Source organism: Suncus etruscus, chromosome X (assembly GCF_024139225.1).
Source record: "Suncus etruscus isolate mSunEtr1 chromosome X, mSunEtr1.pri.cur, whole genome shotgun sequence".
In the NCBI taxonomy this organism is placed as follows: domain Eukaryota; kingdom Metazoa; phylum Chordata; class Mammalia; order Eulipotyphla; family Soricidae; genus Suncus; species Suncus etruscus.
Genome location: NC_064868.1, coordinates 7,311,239 through 7,330,294, shown reverse-complemented (window position 1 = coordinate 7,330,294; position 19,056 = coordinate 7,311,239). Strand labels below are relative to the sequence as shown.

Sequence of the window (19,056 nt, the reverse complement as noted above, 5' to 3'; positions counted from 1 at the left end):
TTTCACCAATGCAACTTTCCTGCCACCACTGTCCGCCATTTCCCTCCCACCTGTTTCTGGGACAGGCATTTTGCTTTTCACTCTCTCACTCTTTCTTTCCTTTCTGACATTGTGGTTGGCACTATTGCCAATGAGGGGGTGCCTTACATATCACTTTATCCCCTTTCAACACCCAGTTTAAAAATGACCATTTCTAAGATGTGAAAATGTAGATCTATTTGACCAACTTCCACTGCCTGTCTCTAGAACACTTCATATCCAGGCCTTTCCTTCTCCAACCTCTGGGTCATGAGGTAGTCCTGAGCAATGTTGGATGGTCAGCAGCATGCTGGGCCTCCTAGATGCCCAGTTGCACCCACCCCTTGCAATGGAACAACAAAATGTATCTCCGGATACTGCCTGGTGTCCATGGAAGGGCAAGATGGTCCCTCTGCCCCCATTGAGACTCAATTGCTGATTTAGAGTGGCAGTTCACAAGCTACAGTGCTTGCTGAGCCTTGCCAGTCTTTCATCAGCAAGTATTTTTGGACCTAGCCCTGCTGTACTCATGCTTTCTGACTCCTATGGCAGAGAAGCTGCAGAACTGCATGGTCTACAACAGGGGTAGTGAACAAGTTTGACACAAAGAGCCAAAATTTTAAACTGTGAGAGTCAGGAGAGCCACACCACGCAGTGACCTGCCAAAACAGACAAGCACTCACAAAAAAGCATATCATTTTAATAATAATATATTAAACACATATTGCATTTTGCCATTTTGAGTGAGGGTAAGAATCCTGTTTGCCACTCCTGGTCTACAAAGTTGCAGACATTCATTCCCTGGCCCAGGACACAGCTCTCTGATCCTTGCTTTGGACCACAGTGGCTTGTTGGGTTTTTTCCCCAAGCGAAATATTACCTTTGTCTTACTACCCTAACAGTCAGACTTGCAGCTTCCTGTTCTGTTAGGGTGGTGGAGCTCCCACCCCAAAAGAGGCTCCAGACTCTCCCAGCAGGATCTACCAGCCTTTAACCGTTCACACTCCAGGCCATGCAGAGCTCAGAACTGTCTGGATGCCTGGCTCAGGCTCTTTCATCCATGGGCCAGATGGGTTATTTATTTTTTGTTTTTGTTTCTGGGTCACACCCAGAGGTGCTCAAGGAAGGGTTTTGTACTCCTGGCTTTGTACTCAAGAATCACTCCTGGCAGGCTCAGGGGACTGTGACTGCATGGGATGCCAAGGATTGAACTTGGGCTAGCCATGTGCAAGGCAAACACCCTACTTGTTGTGCTTTCCCAGCTCCTGGGTCTTTTTTAAAGAAGCATGATGCCAGGATGATGCTAGCTTGAGGGCTGAGCAAGGCTGTGGAGGGAGGAGCCTGCGCCTGGAGGCCCCAGCATTGCCTTATTCCCCAAGCAGCAAGTCACTGAGTGTGCACGTGTGTGTGTGTGTGTGTGTGTGTGTATGTGTATGTATGTCTCAAGCAGCCATAAAGTAAGAAATTAAAATGAAATAAGAAAATAAACATAAGAGGGACACACTATTGTTCTGGTATGAAACTTCTCCACCTCTCAGTCCTGGCTTCAATTTTACTCACCACCCAAATAAAGAAGCAACCCAAAGAAAGAGCATAAAAGTGCCCTCTAGGGACCAGAGAGATAGCACAGAGGTAGGGCATTTGCTTTGCAAGCGGCTGACCCAAGACTGATGTGAGTTCGACTCCAGGCATCCCATATGGTCCCCCGTACCTGTCAGTAGTGATTTCTGAGCACAGAACCAGAAGTAACCCTTGAATGCTACTGGTGTGGCCCCAAAACCAAAAAAGGTGCCTTCTAGTCATCTGCATTCCAGAGTGTGGGGTATGGAGATATTCTTTCTTTTTTCTCTTCTCTCTTCTCTCTTCTCTCTCTCTCACTCTCTCTCTCTTTCTCTCTCTCTCTCTCTCTCTCTCTCTCTCTCTCCACCCCATCGTGTATGTGTGGATCCTCTCCCCAAGTCCTAAATAAAACTGTTTACTTCAAAAACCAAAATACACTTTAAGGATTCAAACAAAGCATGGGGTCCATTCACCAAAGCCCAAACTCCAGCGTGTTCCAGGATCAGAGCACACGTGATGCAGAAATGACAGAAAATCTTACAGCTGGATCTTCTGCAAAGAACTGTATAATGACGAACAGAGTTAATACTTACTGCAACTTTATATGCAGCTTCTATGTAAAATACCAGATTCTGTATAAAAGCCACCTCATCAAGGGTAAAAATAATCCGTAAACCTAACAAGGAAAAGAAAACCATGAAGTTTATGAAGTTACACAGAGAAACCAATCTCTAATTACAAGTACCATATCAGGCAAGTGATTTTTTCACCACCAATTTTGCTTTCTTGGGCATCAAAAATCTCAAGTCTGACTTTGGGCAGGAATGAAGAAAGGAAGGAAGGAAGGAAGGGAGGGAGGAGTGGAGGGAGGGAGGGAGGGAAGGAGGGGGAGAAGAAAAGGAAGAAGGATGACTAAAGGAATTGTCAAATTATGGTATAAACACCGATAAAGTAATGAAAGGCATATTTATGGAACACTTGAACAATTGTGGGGAACAGATTTAAGTTATATGACTATGCAATAAGAGGCTATAGTTATGCATATAATAGGACCTTGAATTTTTTTAATTTGTTTTGTTTTAGGGGCCACACCTGGCTATGTTAAGGACATATTTCTGATTCTGTGCTCAAAGAACACTACTGGCAGGCTCAGAGAATGATATGGATGCCTAGGATCAAACCTAGGTTGGCTGCATACAAGGCATGCACTTATCCACTAAACTATTGCTCCTGCCATGCCCTTCAATTCTTTTTGTTGTTGGTGGTGGTGGTTTGTTTTTGTTTTTAATAAACATACAGGAAACCCCCCAAAAATTTAGAAGACATATCCAAATGAAAAATTGCCAATAGGATCTTTATTGGTTCTTTTTCTCTAAATTATTTATAATGATCTCCTTTCACTTTCATAACCAAAGAATTTTTCAAATAAGGTCCCGGTTCAATCACAAAGCAAGATGGTCTTAGTGACTTGGGCTCTTTCCAGGGCTTCACCTTTGCAGTCCGAAACAATGGGAAGCCCTAGTTAGAGGAACATGGCGGGGGGGGGGGGGCTGTACTGCAGACCGAGGCACAGCTGTGCAGTTACCCAATCCCTAGGGGAGCCTCTTAGCCTGCTCAGTGGAGGGTAAGACCATTTGACAGGTACATGCCACCTGGAACACTGGAGGCCTGGTTTCCAGGCTGCCACAGAAGCGGTGCTGCACAGGAAGAGAGTGATCAGTGAAGTCTGGGGCCTGACAACGGTGTGCTGGACTGCTGGAGCCCACTGCACAGGTGACCTAGCAAGTGAGAGAGTGGGAAGCAGATAAGAAAGGATGGAGAAAGGAAGAGACCGTAGGATGCACCCTGTTGGTCTGCTGAGGTGGTGCAGCTATTGGATCTGCTGAAATGATGTAGCTATTGGATTTGCTGACATGACACAGCTACTGGAAATGCTAACGTGATGCAAATCAGTGGCCTTCAACCACTGGTCAACAGATCATGGCTGCTTTCTGCTGGGACCCTGCTGCTGCTTTGGGCTCCTGTGCATAGGACACATGTCGGCACACATGTACAAAGGTTGAATAATGCTGATGCAGCTGCTCCAAGGACATGGTGACAGTGACAACAAGAAAGCTTTAGGGTCAAGCAGAGCCTGGGCCCTGCTTAGGAGGCTCCTGTGGGCAGCCAAAGATGACACATGAGGAAGCAGTTGGCTTGATGCCCTGTGCTGGCTAATGCCTGCCCTATGCTTGTCCTCCCAGGAGCTTACCGGAAGCTGTCATCTGAGCCAGGAACAAGAGGAAGAGTGAGGTGGCATCCACCTGGAGGTGGCCCCACTGGTCGTCGCCCACCACAGTGCTGCAGGTGGCAGTGTTATACTTGGCGTGGAGACTGTCCTTGGTGCTCTGCGTGTGCTTGAACTTCTCCACTTTCTCCACCTGGGGGCCGAGAGTTGAACAGGCCTCAGGGGTTGGCAGAGGAAGGGCTGCAGTGTGTGTTTGCTAACAAGCACCATGCAGGGGTCTCAAACTCTCGGCCCGTGAGCCTCAAATGGCCCTCCATACAACATTCTGTGGCCCTGCCCTAGAGGAATCTTTTTTGGTTTTGTTTTGTTTTAGTTGATTGAGTCACACCCCCCAATGTTCAAGGCTTACTACTGACTTTGCACTCAAAGATCACCTCGACTTTGCCTCCTGTGGCCCCCAGGTAAATTGAGTTTGAGACCCCTGCTAGGGTGGCTGGGGTGCCAAGGGATCGTCCCCCCACCACAGACATCCCAGTGGGATCCCAGCCCAGTGGGGTGTTTAGGAGCTAGAGGTCCACCCAAAGGGTGCCAAGCTATGGCACCACAGAGAAGGAAAGCAGAAAGAAGGAGCATGAGAGGAAGACCTGTTTATCAACTTTTGGTTTCCTTATGCTTAAAAAGAAAGAAGCACGTCTGCTTCTGCTTCCTTTACGATGACCTCCCTAGCAGTGTTCAGACTGCACCAAGGGCATCTCCTGGTGATTCTAGGCCAACTGGGCTTGGAATTCAGTGTAAGGGTCAGAGGATTCAATAATACTCATACCCTCCAGGGCTGGGAATCACCTGGGCCACCACTTTGCTGCCCTCGTCCATCCAAGGTCACACCCAGAGATGGTTGGGGGACCAAGTCACACCAGGAGTGAACTGAAGTCAACTGCGTGCAGGGCACGAACCTTAGGGATTGTTAAAACCAGTGTCCTTTGACACTGTACTTCTAGGAAAGAAGGAAATAACTGAAGAGTCTTTTAAAAAGAGAAAGTAGGCAAGGGAGCCCCCTTTTTCTTCCCATTTTTGGTTTTGTTTCTAGTTTGAGGGCCAAACCCAGTTATACTCAGGACTTACTCCTGGCTCTGTGCTCAGGGTTCACTCCTGGTGGGTTCTTGGGGTACCATGTGGGATGCTGGAAGTGGAAAATGGGTCATCTGCATGTAAGGCAAGTGCCCTACCTGTTGTACTATCATTCCTGCTCACTGTTTCTCTTCCTTTTGAGACAAAACCTTCCAAATGCCCCTTTGAAAGTGTCATGGCTTGCTGAGAAGACTTGCAAACATGTCTGAGAGCCATTTGCACCTACCTGCCTCATCATGCACTGCAGGAGACCACGCATGAGTTTCACCACATTCTGCAGAAACAAAGTAGGGTCAGTAGTCAGTAGCTGAACCTGCTGTCCTATGCCACACCTGCTACCACCTCTCCATGCTGTGGCCTGCATGGTCCATACCCCTTGGAGAAGGTGGAGACCAGAACTGACTCAGGTTCTGTCTTTGGTGCTCCTCCATACCAGCCCCTAGAAAGAACTCTTAACCCAGTGAGGCACATCAAATCAAGTGGCAGGAGCAGATGGAAGCTCCTGGATCCCAAACCCAGCAGTGCCTCCCTGATGATTCTGCAAGCCAATTGTTCGATACCTGTCAGTGCTCTTGAGAAGTTACTTGTGCTCTCCCATTGAATCCACCATGAGCACTCAAATGTCAGGATGCTGGGCTGGGTTGTGACTTTGGGGGCTAAGTACTTGTCTTGACATGTGGGAGGCCCCCTGGGTTTGATCCCTGTTGCTACCAATAAAACACAATAAATGACAGGATGGTTCGTGAAAATGGGCATTCGTGACTCCATAGCCAGATAACTGAATAAAGTTTTATTCAAAGAAAGAAGCTACCAAAGTATTTTGTTGTTGTTTGCATTTGAAGTCCAGGGAGTCAAAGTAAGGGCGGCAAACATGTGAGGCCATTCCCCTACTGCTGAGTGACATTTATGGCCCCTTCTGATTCCTTTCTTAATAGGAATTGCAGCCAATGACTGCAACTAGGACCACCATTACCAAACACTGCACTAGTTTCCAGGCACCATATCTTGGCACAGCATGAGTCCCTTTATCAGGATGAAGAGGTGGTTGTACCAAAGGAGGAACATGGAGTTGAGATGTGAAGCCGAGTCTCCAAGTCTCCTGATTGCTGGGATAGAGCCCAGGCTGCCCAGTGCTAGAGCTCAAACTCCAAGTTTGCATTGGGTCTGGTGGAGACAAAGGTACATGCAACATGGCATGGTGTGGTCAGATATGTTTGAAAAAATGGGAGAAGTTGTGCTCCTATACATAGACAGTCGTGTACACTTTTACCTAACATACACACACATACAAACACACATAGTTACTTTCTACTACCTCCATAATTCAGGCCCACTGAAAACCTGGTCTTAATCTGTCCTCTTAAAAACACTGAAAACTAACTTCCTATGACAATGAAAAATGGAACATTTTGTAAGTCAAAGTAAAGAGAGACCTGAGCCAGAAATAACCTCTAAAGGAGGATGCTCATGCATGTGCACACAAGTGTATATGTGTGCATGTGTGTACACGCATGGCTTTACGTTGATTCCCTCAATCTTAGAGGATCAACCAATGCTTCAATACATATTTGCTTCATTTCCTTTCATTGGGAAGGGGGTACACAGTAGCATCAGGTGATGAAAGCCTCGTCCAGCTATGCGCAGCAACTGGGTCAGAAGGCTCAAAGCCTTAAGGCTGAAATGACAGCACAGTGGGGAGGCCATTTGTCTTGCACACAATCAACTCCAGTTGAAGTCCTGACAACTCATAAGGTCCACTAAGCACTGCCATTAGTAATTTCTGAGCCGCAAGTCAGGAGTAACCCCTGAGCATGTTGGATGTGGTTCTCCCCAAAACAAAGCAAAACAAACAAAAAGGCTCAAATCCAGAAGCCCAAGGATGCAGTGCTTGAAGGGGGATCATGGGATGCTATGATTTGACCTCAGGTTCCCACATTTACCATGCCTGTACCCTAATGATGAAGTGATCTTCCTGGCCCCTCTGTATGGTTTCTTTTTTCCTCTCTCCCTCCCTCTCTTCTTTCCTTTCTAGGCCACAATCAATGGTACTCAGAGCTTATTCCTGGCTCTGTGCTCAGCAGTCACTTCTGGCAGGCTCAGGGGTCCATATGGGGTACTGGGGTTCAAATCCAGGTCAGCCACATGCAAGGCAAGAGCCCTCCGCACTTGCTATGGCTCCATGGTCTCTGCCTGTTTCTAGAAACTGCCCACTCTTCTCTAACCTGCCAGACTAGTGACTACAGCGCCTTGCTCACCTGCAGCATGTTTGGTCAAAATCAAACTGCCTTTGCTCCCAAAGATATTCTCTTCTGACTGCCCAGCATTTGCTGGCTGCTCACACTCATACCCACTTAGGTTGCTATCGACAGTGCACTCTCATGACTTGTTCTGGATCCGAAGATCCACAAACAGGGTAAACCAAAAAGGAACGTTGGAGCTGTGCTTTGCTTTGCTGCTTTGTTGCTGCTGGCCTAGATGCTGACATTCAGAACACGGGAAATGTCTTCCTGCTTGGGGTGGATGATTTTTACCCTTTTATTTTATGGGGAGGGGCACATAGATGGCAATGCTCAGGAGTTAATCCTGGCTCTTCACTCAGAAATTAATCCTTGCAGTGCTCAGGGGACCCTATGACATGCCGGGGGATTAAACCCAAGTTGGATGAGTGCAAGGCAAATGTCTTCCCTGCTGTGCTAAATCTCAGACACCAGGAGGTAGATAATTTTCTTACAAATTCACAGGTGGTAAAACTTTGCTGAGGCAACATTTTGGTTTCTGAAGTTGGAAAACAATCACAGGCTCTGTGGCAGCTTAGGCACAAAACCTAACACTGTTAGTGTGATTCCATGTGGAATATGGGGTGCTAGAGTTCCAGGACTTGCCTTACCTATAGCTGACACCAGTTCGAATCCTGGCATTATAGATAATTCCCCATGCACCACGAGGACTCGTCCAAAAATGAAAGAGCGGAGCCCGAGTGGTGGTGCTAGAGGTAAGGTGTCTGCCTTGCGTGGCTAGCCTAGGACAGACCGTGGTTCAATCCCCCGGCATCCCATATGGTCCCCCAAGCCAGGAATGATTTCTGAGCACATAGATAGGAGTAACCCCTGAGTGTCAATGGTGTGGCCTGAAAACAAACAAACAAACAAACAAAAAATAAAAGAGCGAGTACAAACTTATATGATTGGTTCAGACTTCAAGGGAACGTTGAAAGGAAATTCCAAGCACAGTTTAAGCAGAGACAATGCGGTGTGGATAAACAGCCTTTCAGCCCGACTTCTCTGAGGACTAGATGTAGCAAAATGTGCTGTTCGGTAAAAACCATAGTGGGATTAGCTCTGAATGACATGTCATAGACTAAATCCATGGGGCATGTGTGAGAAAAACAGGGTCCTTAGAAACTTGTACAGCATGGAGGGTGTTTGCCTTGCATGTGGCTGACCTGGGTTCAATCTCCGGCAACCCTGTGCACTACTAGGAGTAATTCCTGAGTAATCAGAGTCAGGGGTAACCCCTGCACACTGCCAGGTGTGGCCCCCAAAACAAACAAAAATAAAAAAGAAAGAAACTAAATGCTTCCCTTTCCTGTCAAGTATGAAGTTTCTCACTGAGAGAAAAAAATATTTCCAAGATTTCCCAGATTTCTAAAGAACAAATGACCTACCAAGACAAAGAAGTGGCTCCCCCAAATATTTTCTAGAAGAAATGGAAATGCCACCAGCACCCACCCAACTTTTCAGCCCCCACAACTATTTCCTCGCCTGATATTCAGGCCCAGGTTAGGCTGCATCACCTGTTCAAGCTCATAGGCTTTGGCTTTGTCCTCATCTCGGTCAGCATTCTTGCGGTAGGCCATGCCCAGGCCCCACACGGCCAGGATGCTGTAGATGTTATCCCGTACCCAGGCATCCTTCTGCTCATGGCTGGCGGCCAGCAGTCCTGTGACAGGATTCTGTTAGAGAAGAGACAAAAAAACTCAGCACCACCTTTCCAGGGAGCTCTAGTACCAGTACTTGCCCAAAGGGGCACAAACATGGAGCACTGGAGTGAAAAAGGCAGGCAGTGCCCTAGCTTCTTGTCCCTGCCCTGTTGGCAGTGTGATCCCTGAGAAATGGCATCGCTTGCCTGGGTTTCAGTTTCCTCACAGCCTAACAAGATTGTTGGTGACTAAACCTTCAAGGAAACTTCCATGCAGCTGTCCCTTAATTCTCAGATACAGTGGTTGTGCTAGAAGAAACCATCTGGAGAAGCTCTGACTTGAAAGGGGGCATTATTGGGGGGCCCAATGGCACCACTCCTGCTATGTGTGGGGGGGAGCCCTGCACCTAGGTCCTAAATGCTCCTCAACTGCCTCACTTGTGTTCCAGATACTTCCTGCCCCAAAAGAGGAGATGTTGAGCTAGAGGTCATTTAGGACCCCATCAGTTGTCTGATCACTGGACTTTATTTGTTTTGGGGCCATACCTGGCAGTGCTCATGGCTTATTTCTGGCTCTGAGTAATCCTTGAGGATTACTCCTGGTTCTGTGCTCAGGGATTATGGGGCTCAGAGATTACTCCTGATGGAGTTTAGGGGTATCAGAGATTGAATTTGGGTTAGCTATGTGCAAGGCAAGTTCCTTACCTGCTCTACTACTGCCCTGGCCCCTGATCACTGTCAATAATAATGGCTTTGAGTCACTAAAAGACAGACCTTTACCCCCAAAGGAGTAAGTAAATGTACATTCATAGTAGCATTATTTCCACCCACAACATGGAAATAACCCCAGTTTTCATCAGTGGGAAACAATATTCAGCAGTAGGAAGGGGTGATAGTGAAGCAAATAGCCATGGGCGAGCTTGGGAAGCCTCCTGCTAATAACAAAGCCACTCACAAGAGGCCAAATACAGATGATTCTCTTTGAGTGTTCAGAATAGTGAAATCAAGTAGACAATGATTGTTCAGAAAGTGGGGGTTGGGCAGACAGAGAAATTAGGAACTAAAGATGACTAGCAGCTTTTTCCTTTAGGGAATAATAAAAATATATAATAATATATACACATTATAAATATGTATATATTGGTTTGGGGGTCATATTGAATGATGCTCAGGGATTACTCCTGGTTCTGATCTCAGGAATCACTCTTGGTAGGGTCCCGGGGAATCAAATGGGATACAAAAGATCAAACCCAGGTCAGCCGCATTCAATGCAAGCGTCCTACCTGATATACTTTGGCTCCAGCCCCTCTAAAATATATTGTGTACTGGTGAATGTCTCTGTGAATACACTAGAAACCATGGCATTATACACTTTACGGGGTGGGGAGAAAGTACAGGGCATGTCTTGCAATGTTGCCAGAAACACCATGGTTTCCCTGGGCATTGATGGAGGCTTTCAAATCATACTGGGATGGTCTGAGCCTGAGCAGTACCACAGGCTTTCACATTGAACTATGGTCTCATTGGCCAGATATTGCTAGGAATGGCACCAGAAGCCCTTATACCACTTGGGAAGACCCATTTCCCAAATAAAAAATAAAAAATAGTGCATACTTTAAAGAGATGAATTGCATGGTTAATAAATTATTTCAATGGTGCTATTTAGCTCTTTAAAAATAGCCCAGGCTCTGAAGCAATGACAGTGCAGCTAGAATCAATGCTATGAAAGTCAATAAGAACTGAAGACTGGAAACAATCTGAGTGAAGGAACAAGCCTCCATCCAATAGTGGAGTTTTAGCATTTTCTTAAAAATACATCAAGCAGGGCCAGAGAGAGAGCATGGAGATAAGGCATTTGCCTTGCATGCAGAAGGATGGTGGTTCAAATCCCAGCATTCCATATGGTCCCTGGGCCTGCCAGAAGCAATTTCTGAGCGTAGAGCAAGGAGTAATCCCTGAGTGCTGCCAGGTATGACCCAAAAACCAGAAAAGAAACGCATCAAGCATCTATAGCATATATTCTGAAGCCAGATACCTCAACTCAGGATAAGAAATAACCAGGGGATCCCGAGAACAAACTTAGCCCCTTCTTGGTGTCCCCACCATGAGTCCACAGAGACAAATAGACTTTCAGTGACACAGCAGTAACCACATTCTGCTGGTTTGGATTAGAAAACACCTGATCCTGTTAACACAGTGTCACCTCTTGGCTGCTTCTATAGTGGGCACCAAACTGCTGAAGTGGATGTGATCCTTCCAAGCCAGAACTAAACTCTGAACCTTTGTTCCACTGCAGACAAAAGTGTTCCTAAAAATCTCTTCATACAAACTGGGGCACTGGTGATGAGAAGTGTACATAGGTGAAGGGTGTTGGACATAGTATGACTGAAAATCAACCATGAACAACTTTCTACTGCGTAGAAAAAAAAAAACAACTATATTATGAACAACCTTATAAACCATAGTGTTTAAAGGTTTGTTTTTTGTTTTTATTTGTTTGGGTTTTTGTTTTTTGTTTTGTTTATTTATTTATTTTGCTTTTTTCGGCCATACCTGATAATACTCAGGTGTTACACCTGCCTATGTGCTCAGGAGCACATCCTGGCTGGGGCGACCATATGGGTGATCGAACCTTGGTCCATCCTAGGTTAGCATGTGCAAGGCATACACCCTACCGCTTGTGACACCACTCTGGCACAAGTGTTTTTTAATCCTAGAAAAAAGCTGCATATACCAGTCATGTTAAACTGCTAGTGCTCTCAGTGAGAGGAATAATTTACAGGTTGTGAGTATGGGTTTCCCCAAGGTATTTAGAAATAGGGTCGCTGGATGGTAATTAGGCCATGAGGGCAGATCTGGCAAGAGGCTGCTTTTGCTTGTTATCTTTCTGCCTTTTGGATCCAAGTCAGTGGCCTACAACCTGACAGATGACTCTCTCCAGAACCTTGCCATGGTGGCTGCCTCACCTCCGATGTCCCTGTCTCTGGGAGACTGAAAAATGCTGCTATGAATGCCCAAGAATCACTTCCAAATCCACAGAACTAGCACTTTGGGGCAGGAACAATAGTAAATAGAGTTGGGTAATTGCTTTGCATTCAGCCGACCAAGGATCAATCCCTGGCATCCCATATAGTCCCCCAAGATCACCAGGAGTAATCTCTGAGCACACAGCCCCTGAGCACAGCAAGGTGTGTCCCCAAATCAAACAAAAATACTTCTTCTTCTTACTGGAATATGTGGGAGGTTCCATTTTGATGTAATTCATAAAAACTGCAATGACCATGCCACAGCAATAGAATATTTGCATTGCACGTGGCTTTCCTAAATTCAACCCCCCCAAATAATCCTGAAATGATCACAAACTGGGAGACACTCTGTCCACCAGTATGCTGTCCCTTCTTTTATACAGATGATCCAGAGGTGTTGTCTTCAACTTATTCCCCTTAGAAAGGGTTTTGTTGCCTCGTCTGTGTTCTCACGCCCCACCATTCGAGAACCTTCACTTTATACGCTCCAAGTCCTGCTAAATTTCCTACCCATGACCTACTGTATTGGGAGTGGGGGAAAAGAGGCCTCCAGAGCTGATGTTATTTTCACATGCTCAGAACAAACAGGGAGACTGTTGATAAAAGGAATCACATGGGTAGATTCATTCAGGCCTGATTAATAGCTGCACACAGGATCATTCTACCATACACGGATGTACATGGAATCTATTATGCTGAGTGAAGTAAGTCAGAGGGAGAGAGAAAAACGCAGAATGGCTTCACTCATCTATGGGTTTTAAGAAAAATGAAAGTAATTTTTAACAGTATCTCAGAGACAAGAGAGGTGAGGGCTGGTAGGTGCAGCTCATGACATGAAGCTCACCACACAGAGTGATGAGTGCAGTTAGAGAAATAACTACACTGAAAACTATCATAACAATGTGAATGAATGAGGGAAGTAGAAAGCCTGTCTTGAGTACAGGTGTGGGTGGGGTGGGGAGGAGGGAGATCTGGGAAATTGGTGGTGGGAATCTTGCACTGGTGAGGGGGGGTGTTCTTTTCATGACTGTAATCATACAACTATAATCATATTTGTAATCAGTGTTTAAATAAAGATAATTTTAAAAGAGAAAGTGTTGTGAGATGTATAAGACAAAGATATGGAAAAAGCTGATTGTTTTGAGAATGATGTATACAGTTTAAACTTTGATGCTATTACAGCCAACTTTTACTGTGCCTACACAAAATAACCACTTTTGTAAATTCTGAGCTGGGGTTCCTGCCTGTTGCAGAGGACTATAGAACATGGCTTTAGTACCTCACAATTTTTTTAAACAAAAAGGGGCAGTTGTTGGTTTATTCTTTATTTTACCCAAAACAAAGATCATCTGGTTTTTTTTGGTATGTTGTTTACAACTTGGATTTACCCCCAAAACAGAGATTGTCTTACTTGTAAACCTGAGTGGATTTACTGCCCCACCCAGGGGTAATCTCTGTACTCAAAAAAAAAAAAAAACCAGCAGTTTTGGCAGGCAGCGAGTTCCATAGTAGGTAGAAGACTGCCAGACTACACGTGTTTCACTCTCAAAAAAAAAAAGAATAATCTTGTTCTGCCTCATATTTCTGTATCTCCCTACAAATTGAGAAAAGAAAAAAAGTAGATGGGACCCAGAGGCCAAGCAGTCTCAGAAGCATTGAGTGGAAATAAAAAATGGTCAGATCTAAATATGCAAACCAAAGTCGACAATAGAATCAAGAGAACCAAACTACAACAAGCTATAAACAAAATGAAGCTGTTACATTAGAAGTTCAGGGGACTACGGGTGGAGGTAGGAGAGGCATTTCTGGGAACTATGGTGGAGGGAGGTCAACACTGGTGGTGAGAATGGCCCTAAATCACTGGCACTATGTACCTGAAATATAACTGTGAAAGTCTTGTAATTCACATTGGTCTCAATAAAAATTTAAAAAAAATATTGTTTGGGTTTTGGGTCACACCCAGTGCTACTCAGGGTTACTTCTGATTCTACACTCAGGAATCACTCCTGGCAAGCTCAGGGGACCATATATGATGTCAGGAATCGAACCCGGTAAGCATTGAGCAAGACAAGCACCCTACCTGCTGGATATGTATTTTAATAAAATAAAATGCCATGTATATTATCTAGAAATTAAAAAATCATTTTTATCTCTAGACTATACACATTTTTACTTAAGTTTCACAGCTTTGCTTCTCATCTTTAAATGTACATTCCCTTTGGAATTTATTGTACATCTTTTGAGAGGAGAGGTTTCTTTCTTTTAACCCCTGAGCACCACTGGGTGTGGCCCAAAAACCAATAAATAAATAAATAAATAAAAACAGTTTATAGATGCTAGAGTTTATCAACATTGGTTATGCTTTTCTATTCAAATAACCCCATCATTTTCTCCCTTAACATATTAATGTGGTAAATGATAGTAACAATTTTCCTATCAGTAAATTTCTTTGTATTCTTGAGATACACACTGTATGGCTGTGATTTGTTTATTCAATATTACTGAGTTCCTTTTATATTTAACTTTGAATTTTTGCTTCAATATTCATAAGTAAACTTCTTTCATATATATTGTTTTATTACATCTTGTTTAGCTAGAATAGCTCAGAGCATTGGCTATATAAAAGGAACTGGGTGTTTTCAGTCTTTATCTTTCATCTGAAACAAGTTATTTAAGATAGAATTATACCTTTTATTGATGAGGGTGTTGAGACAATATCTAGCAATGCTCAGGGGCTGTTCCTGGCTCTTTGTTCAGTGCTTAGAGTGACCCATATGTGGTGCCAGGATTCAAACCAGAGTCAAGAGCCTTACTCTACTAACTCTTTTCTTTTCTTTTTTGGTTTTTGGGTCACAGCCGGCAGCGCTCAGGGGCTACTCCTGGCTCTATGCTCAGAAATCGCCCCCTGGCAGGCTTGAGGGACCATATGGGATGCCGGGATTCGAACCACCGTCCTTCCATTTGCAAGGCAAATGCCTTACCGCTGTGCTATCTCTCCGGCCCCTAATACTTTTCCTTTTAAGATTTTTATTTAATTAAAGATCCATTGTTTACAAAGTTATTGATAGCTGAGTTTTAGGTATAGAATATTTCAACACCAATCCCATTACCAGTGTCAACTCCCATCACCAGTGCTCCCACAGTCCATCATTCCCCAACATCCAGCCTCTCTCCTGTGCCCCCTAACCACCACCTTGACAGGCATATTTCCAAGTTCAGCAGTTGCAGCATAAGCTCATGTTTTCAGTGTTGTTGAGTCTGTGCTTTGGATATATAACTATACCACTCTCCATATCACCAGTATAACCGAAGCCATGACCCCTGTTCCTTCGTTACTTCCTTTTCTCATCATCTCCCTTCCCTCCTTGATTTCTTTCCTTCTCTCTTTCTCTTCCCTGGACACTGGAGTCAAGGGTGACCTCCAGCCTCAGCTAGGATTACTTCTTAATCCTAGATCTTCTGCCCAGTTTATTATAAGTCCTGGAAAAAAACCAACTTCGTTGACTCTTCTGACAATTCTGATGGTATGCTTCTGATGTTGAATGTGGCAGGAGGATAACATCAGCGAAATGGACTGAATTCACATGAAACGAATGTATGCTGTTGGGTGGCATTTGATAATATGCTAGAACTAACCTCTGGCCTACATTCCTTCTCCTTAAGTACTGCTTCATGCCTTCACTCTCTCCAAGCCTCCATTAACTTACCCATCTGCACTCTGGCCTGATACCTCGTGTTTCACTGAAATGATCAGAAGAAAAGAACATGGCACCTATGGACCCTATCTTCAGTCTCGTTTCTGGGGAGGAAAAACATGCTCTCCTCAATCAGGCCACCCTCTGCACAGATGTACCACTCCCTTTGCTCCAACTTCTTTTTGGTTAGCGTTTTTTAATAGAGTTTCCTCCACTGAATTATTTTTCAAATTTCTTGTTTTATTTGGGGGGGGACCACACCCAGTGGTGCTTAGGGGTTACTCCTGACTCTGTGCTCAGAAATTGCTCTTGGCAGGCTCAGGGACCATACAGAATACCAGGGATTGAAATCAGGTCGGCTGTGTGCAAGGCAAATGCCCTGCCTGTTGGGCTCTCGCTCCTGCCCCAACTTTCAATCTTTTAGTATCCTCTGTTCAAGATTTCGTCTGTCTTGAATATGAATACTTTTAACCATTTACGGGGCTAGAGTGATAGTACAAGGATTAGTGCATATTTGCACATAGTCAGCATGCTGGCCAACCTCAATTTGATCCTGAGCACTACATATGATCCCCCCAAACACCACCAGATTGATCCCTGAGCACAGAGACTGGAATAAACCCTGAGCAGTGCTGAGCATGCCTCTCCCCAAAATAACTGCTCCTGTCCAGCTAATGTAAGCAGTTACATTTATTGTAATTACTAATCTAGCTGGTGCTATCTGTGTCTTCTTGATACTGATAATTTACTTTTCTATTGTTTCTTACTTCCCTTTCTCCCTTCTCCCTTTCTGTTTGTCCTAGAGTGATCCTCCATGTTTTGAGAAAGTTATACATGTCATTTTATTACAGCACTTTCATATGAACTCCTCACTTAAAATACTTCCAATTCGACCCTTTTTAATGTGATAAAGGCCTCAGAAGGTTTCAGCTGCATCCTTCTCCCATTTGCCGGCCAGACTGTTGTTGTCTAGCTTTAATCATATCTCCGTAGATGTCCTCTCAAATGAGTTTGTTTTATTCCTATCTGCTCCATATTCCACACTATACTTATTCTGTTCTACTTTTAAAGCCCTATTTAGTAAAACAGGAATACTGTACTACCGTCCTGCACTACTACCACACTACTACGATTTTTCACAGGGGAGGGAAAAGACTCTACCCAGATGTGCTCAGGCGCCTCAAGCCACAGAGTTTATGCCCAGAGATACTAGGGAGAACATATAGCACCCAGGATGGATCCTGAGACCTCACACATGCAAGGCAGGCACTGCACCCCATTGAGCTATATCCCTAACTCCTCTTTTATCTGCTCTTTATACTAAAAATAACTGTGGTTTCAATGAACTGTCTTGATTATTATTATCCATAGTCCTGTATCACCACTGTGAAATGACCAATTCATAAGACTTCAAACATAGGCAATATGGAAGAAAAGCACAAAGTTAATAGCTCTTTCCCAGGTTAGGATTAATGGGGACATTTTTTAAGTTAATAAATATGTGAAGACAGTCCCTAGTGCCTTTTTTATTTTATTATGTTATTCTATATATACAACATCAAATCTATAAAATGTCTCTTTACAAGTGTAGCTCTTTCCTTCTTTGATCTATATAGTCAACTGCTATTTAAGTAGCAACGCTAGCTAGCAAATAACTCATTTAAGTTCCCTTTCACAGACAAGGCAAAGGAATTAGTCAACATTTGACCCGATATAAGCAAACTACTGCCTCTAACAGAAGAATTACTCTGAATTTGTTATATCGAACATTGAGTGATTCCTAATGAGTGAACTTAATGGAAATTTATCTCAGTTTATATAGCAATCCAGAAAAAGTTCAGTGCTTGTACTCTATGACAGTGAAAAATGATTCATAACAATATTTTCATGTAGCTCAAGGAGACAGGAAGACATGGCATGAACTTTAGAACTGAATTAAGTTCACTGTTTATTTTATTGTGGGAAAATAAATGCAATATTGCTCATTCTCTCTCTTTTTTCTTGTGGGGTTGCCAGGGACAAAATAAAGGGCTCACACATACAAGGCACAGGCTCTACTGCTGAAGTCATTCCCCCAGCCCAGCTCCTTCATTTTCCCAGAGAGATCATATAAGCTGTGTGAAGTCACTCAGAAAAGACAGGGTGGCCTTGAAGGTGTGAGGGTGACACTGTTGAGAATGAGACTTGGGGCAGGATGGGGTGAGTTAGGCAGGCTACAGAGGGCTCCTGCCTACACTGGTGGATGGGACGTCACCATCCAAAGTTTTCTTGGAAGATTGTGGCTAACCAAACACTTCACAATGAAGCCAGGAAGGGAAATAGAGGGCCAACCTGTGGGTTTCTTATCTAACTACCCCCAAAATAAATATAGCTGAAGACTCAGACGACTATTTTCCCCTCCCCTTCCTACTTATTTTTAATCATTAAAATGCTGAAGGGGAAAGTCCAACACAGCGGGCTTTGCTGTTCCTCTGCTCTGGAGGGAGGAAACTGGATCAATAGCTGGGCCTGAGGCAGCTCAGGGCTTGCAGGGAAAATGCTTTCTCCACCAGGCCTCGAGGGGACCTTTTCCAGTGGCACTGCCAGATGCCAAAGGAACAAATGTGCCAAGCTCCCTGGGCCTACTGCTTTCACCACATCTGTGGGTGACATAAGAAATGTCTCCCAGAAATCAGTGAGGTTCAGTACTGGGGTCATTGGGAGAGGGAGCACATGGACCAAGTGTGAAGGGAGACAGTGTAGATACAGCAAAGTCCTCCCTACCAAGAGCAAAGGAACTTGCTCTGGACTCTTGCCTAGTGGTGCCCCACAATAGATAGGCACCCACTCTTCATCACCACACCTTCATGACTTCATGAAGGCATGGGATCTGTGTGGCTCACAGGCCTTAATCCGCTCCTGGGAGAATGGGTCTGGAACATAACAGGCCTGAGTACCTGGCATGTAAAAGACCAAAGTGAGGCTGCCTATCAGAGCTGAAAACTGCACATCACAGCTGAAATTGGTGGAGAAAGGAAACTGGTGAGTGGCCTGGGAGCAGAGACAGTTCCCAATAACCCTGAGGGCTTTTAAAGCATGGAATGGCACCATCTTGACTGCTCTATATATAGTAGCTGCTAACCAAAGACGAGCCAAATAGCCCAGTGTTCATGGAGAGTAAAAATAGTCCCGTGCAGGAAATGTGCACTGCTGAAGGGTGTTGTACACTGTATGGCTGAAACTCAATCATGAATAACTTTGCAATTATGAAAACAACAACTGTATTATGAACAACCTTGTAACCACGGTGTTTAAAGAAAGTAATTAAAATTTAAAATTAAATTTAAATTTAAAATTAGTCCCGTGGCTTTTCCATGAAGGGTGCCACACAGCCTGAACCCCCCACACGCTCACGCCTGAGCACTTGGCTATTCCGCTCATCTCCTTGTACTTGACCACTGCTTGAGGCGTGCCTTTGGTCAAACTTCTTACATCTGTCACCATT

General features: G+C 44.5%; 1 protein-coding gene across 1 annotated transcript in view; it reads right to left on the bottom strand.

The window, feature by feature from the left end:
• PHKA2 (phosphorylase kinase regulatory subunit alpha 2) overlaps positions 1 to 19,056 on the bottom strand; it is a 68,568-nt gene that overhangs the window by 48,914 nt on the left and 598 nt on the right. The window contains exons 2-5 of the mRNA XM_049766780.1: positions 8,727 to 8,885; positions 5,160 to 5,207; positions 3,830 to 3,998; positions 2,172 to 2,254 (exon numbers count right to left, since the gene is read on the bottom strand). Coding sequence (XP_049622737.1) covers positions 2,172 to 2,254; positions 3,830 to 3,998; positions 5,160 to 5,207; positions 8,727 to 8,885 — 459 coding nt within the window. The remainder of the gene's footprint in view (positions 1 to 2,171; positions 2,255 to 3,829; positions 3,999 to 5,159; positions 5,208 to 8,726; positions 8,886 to 19,056) is intronic.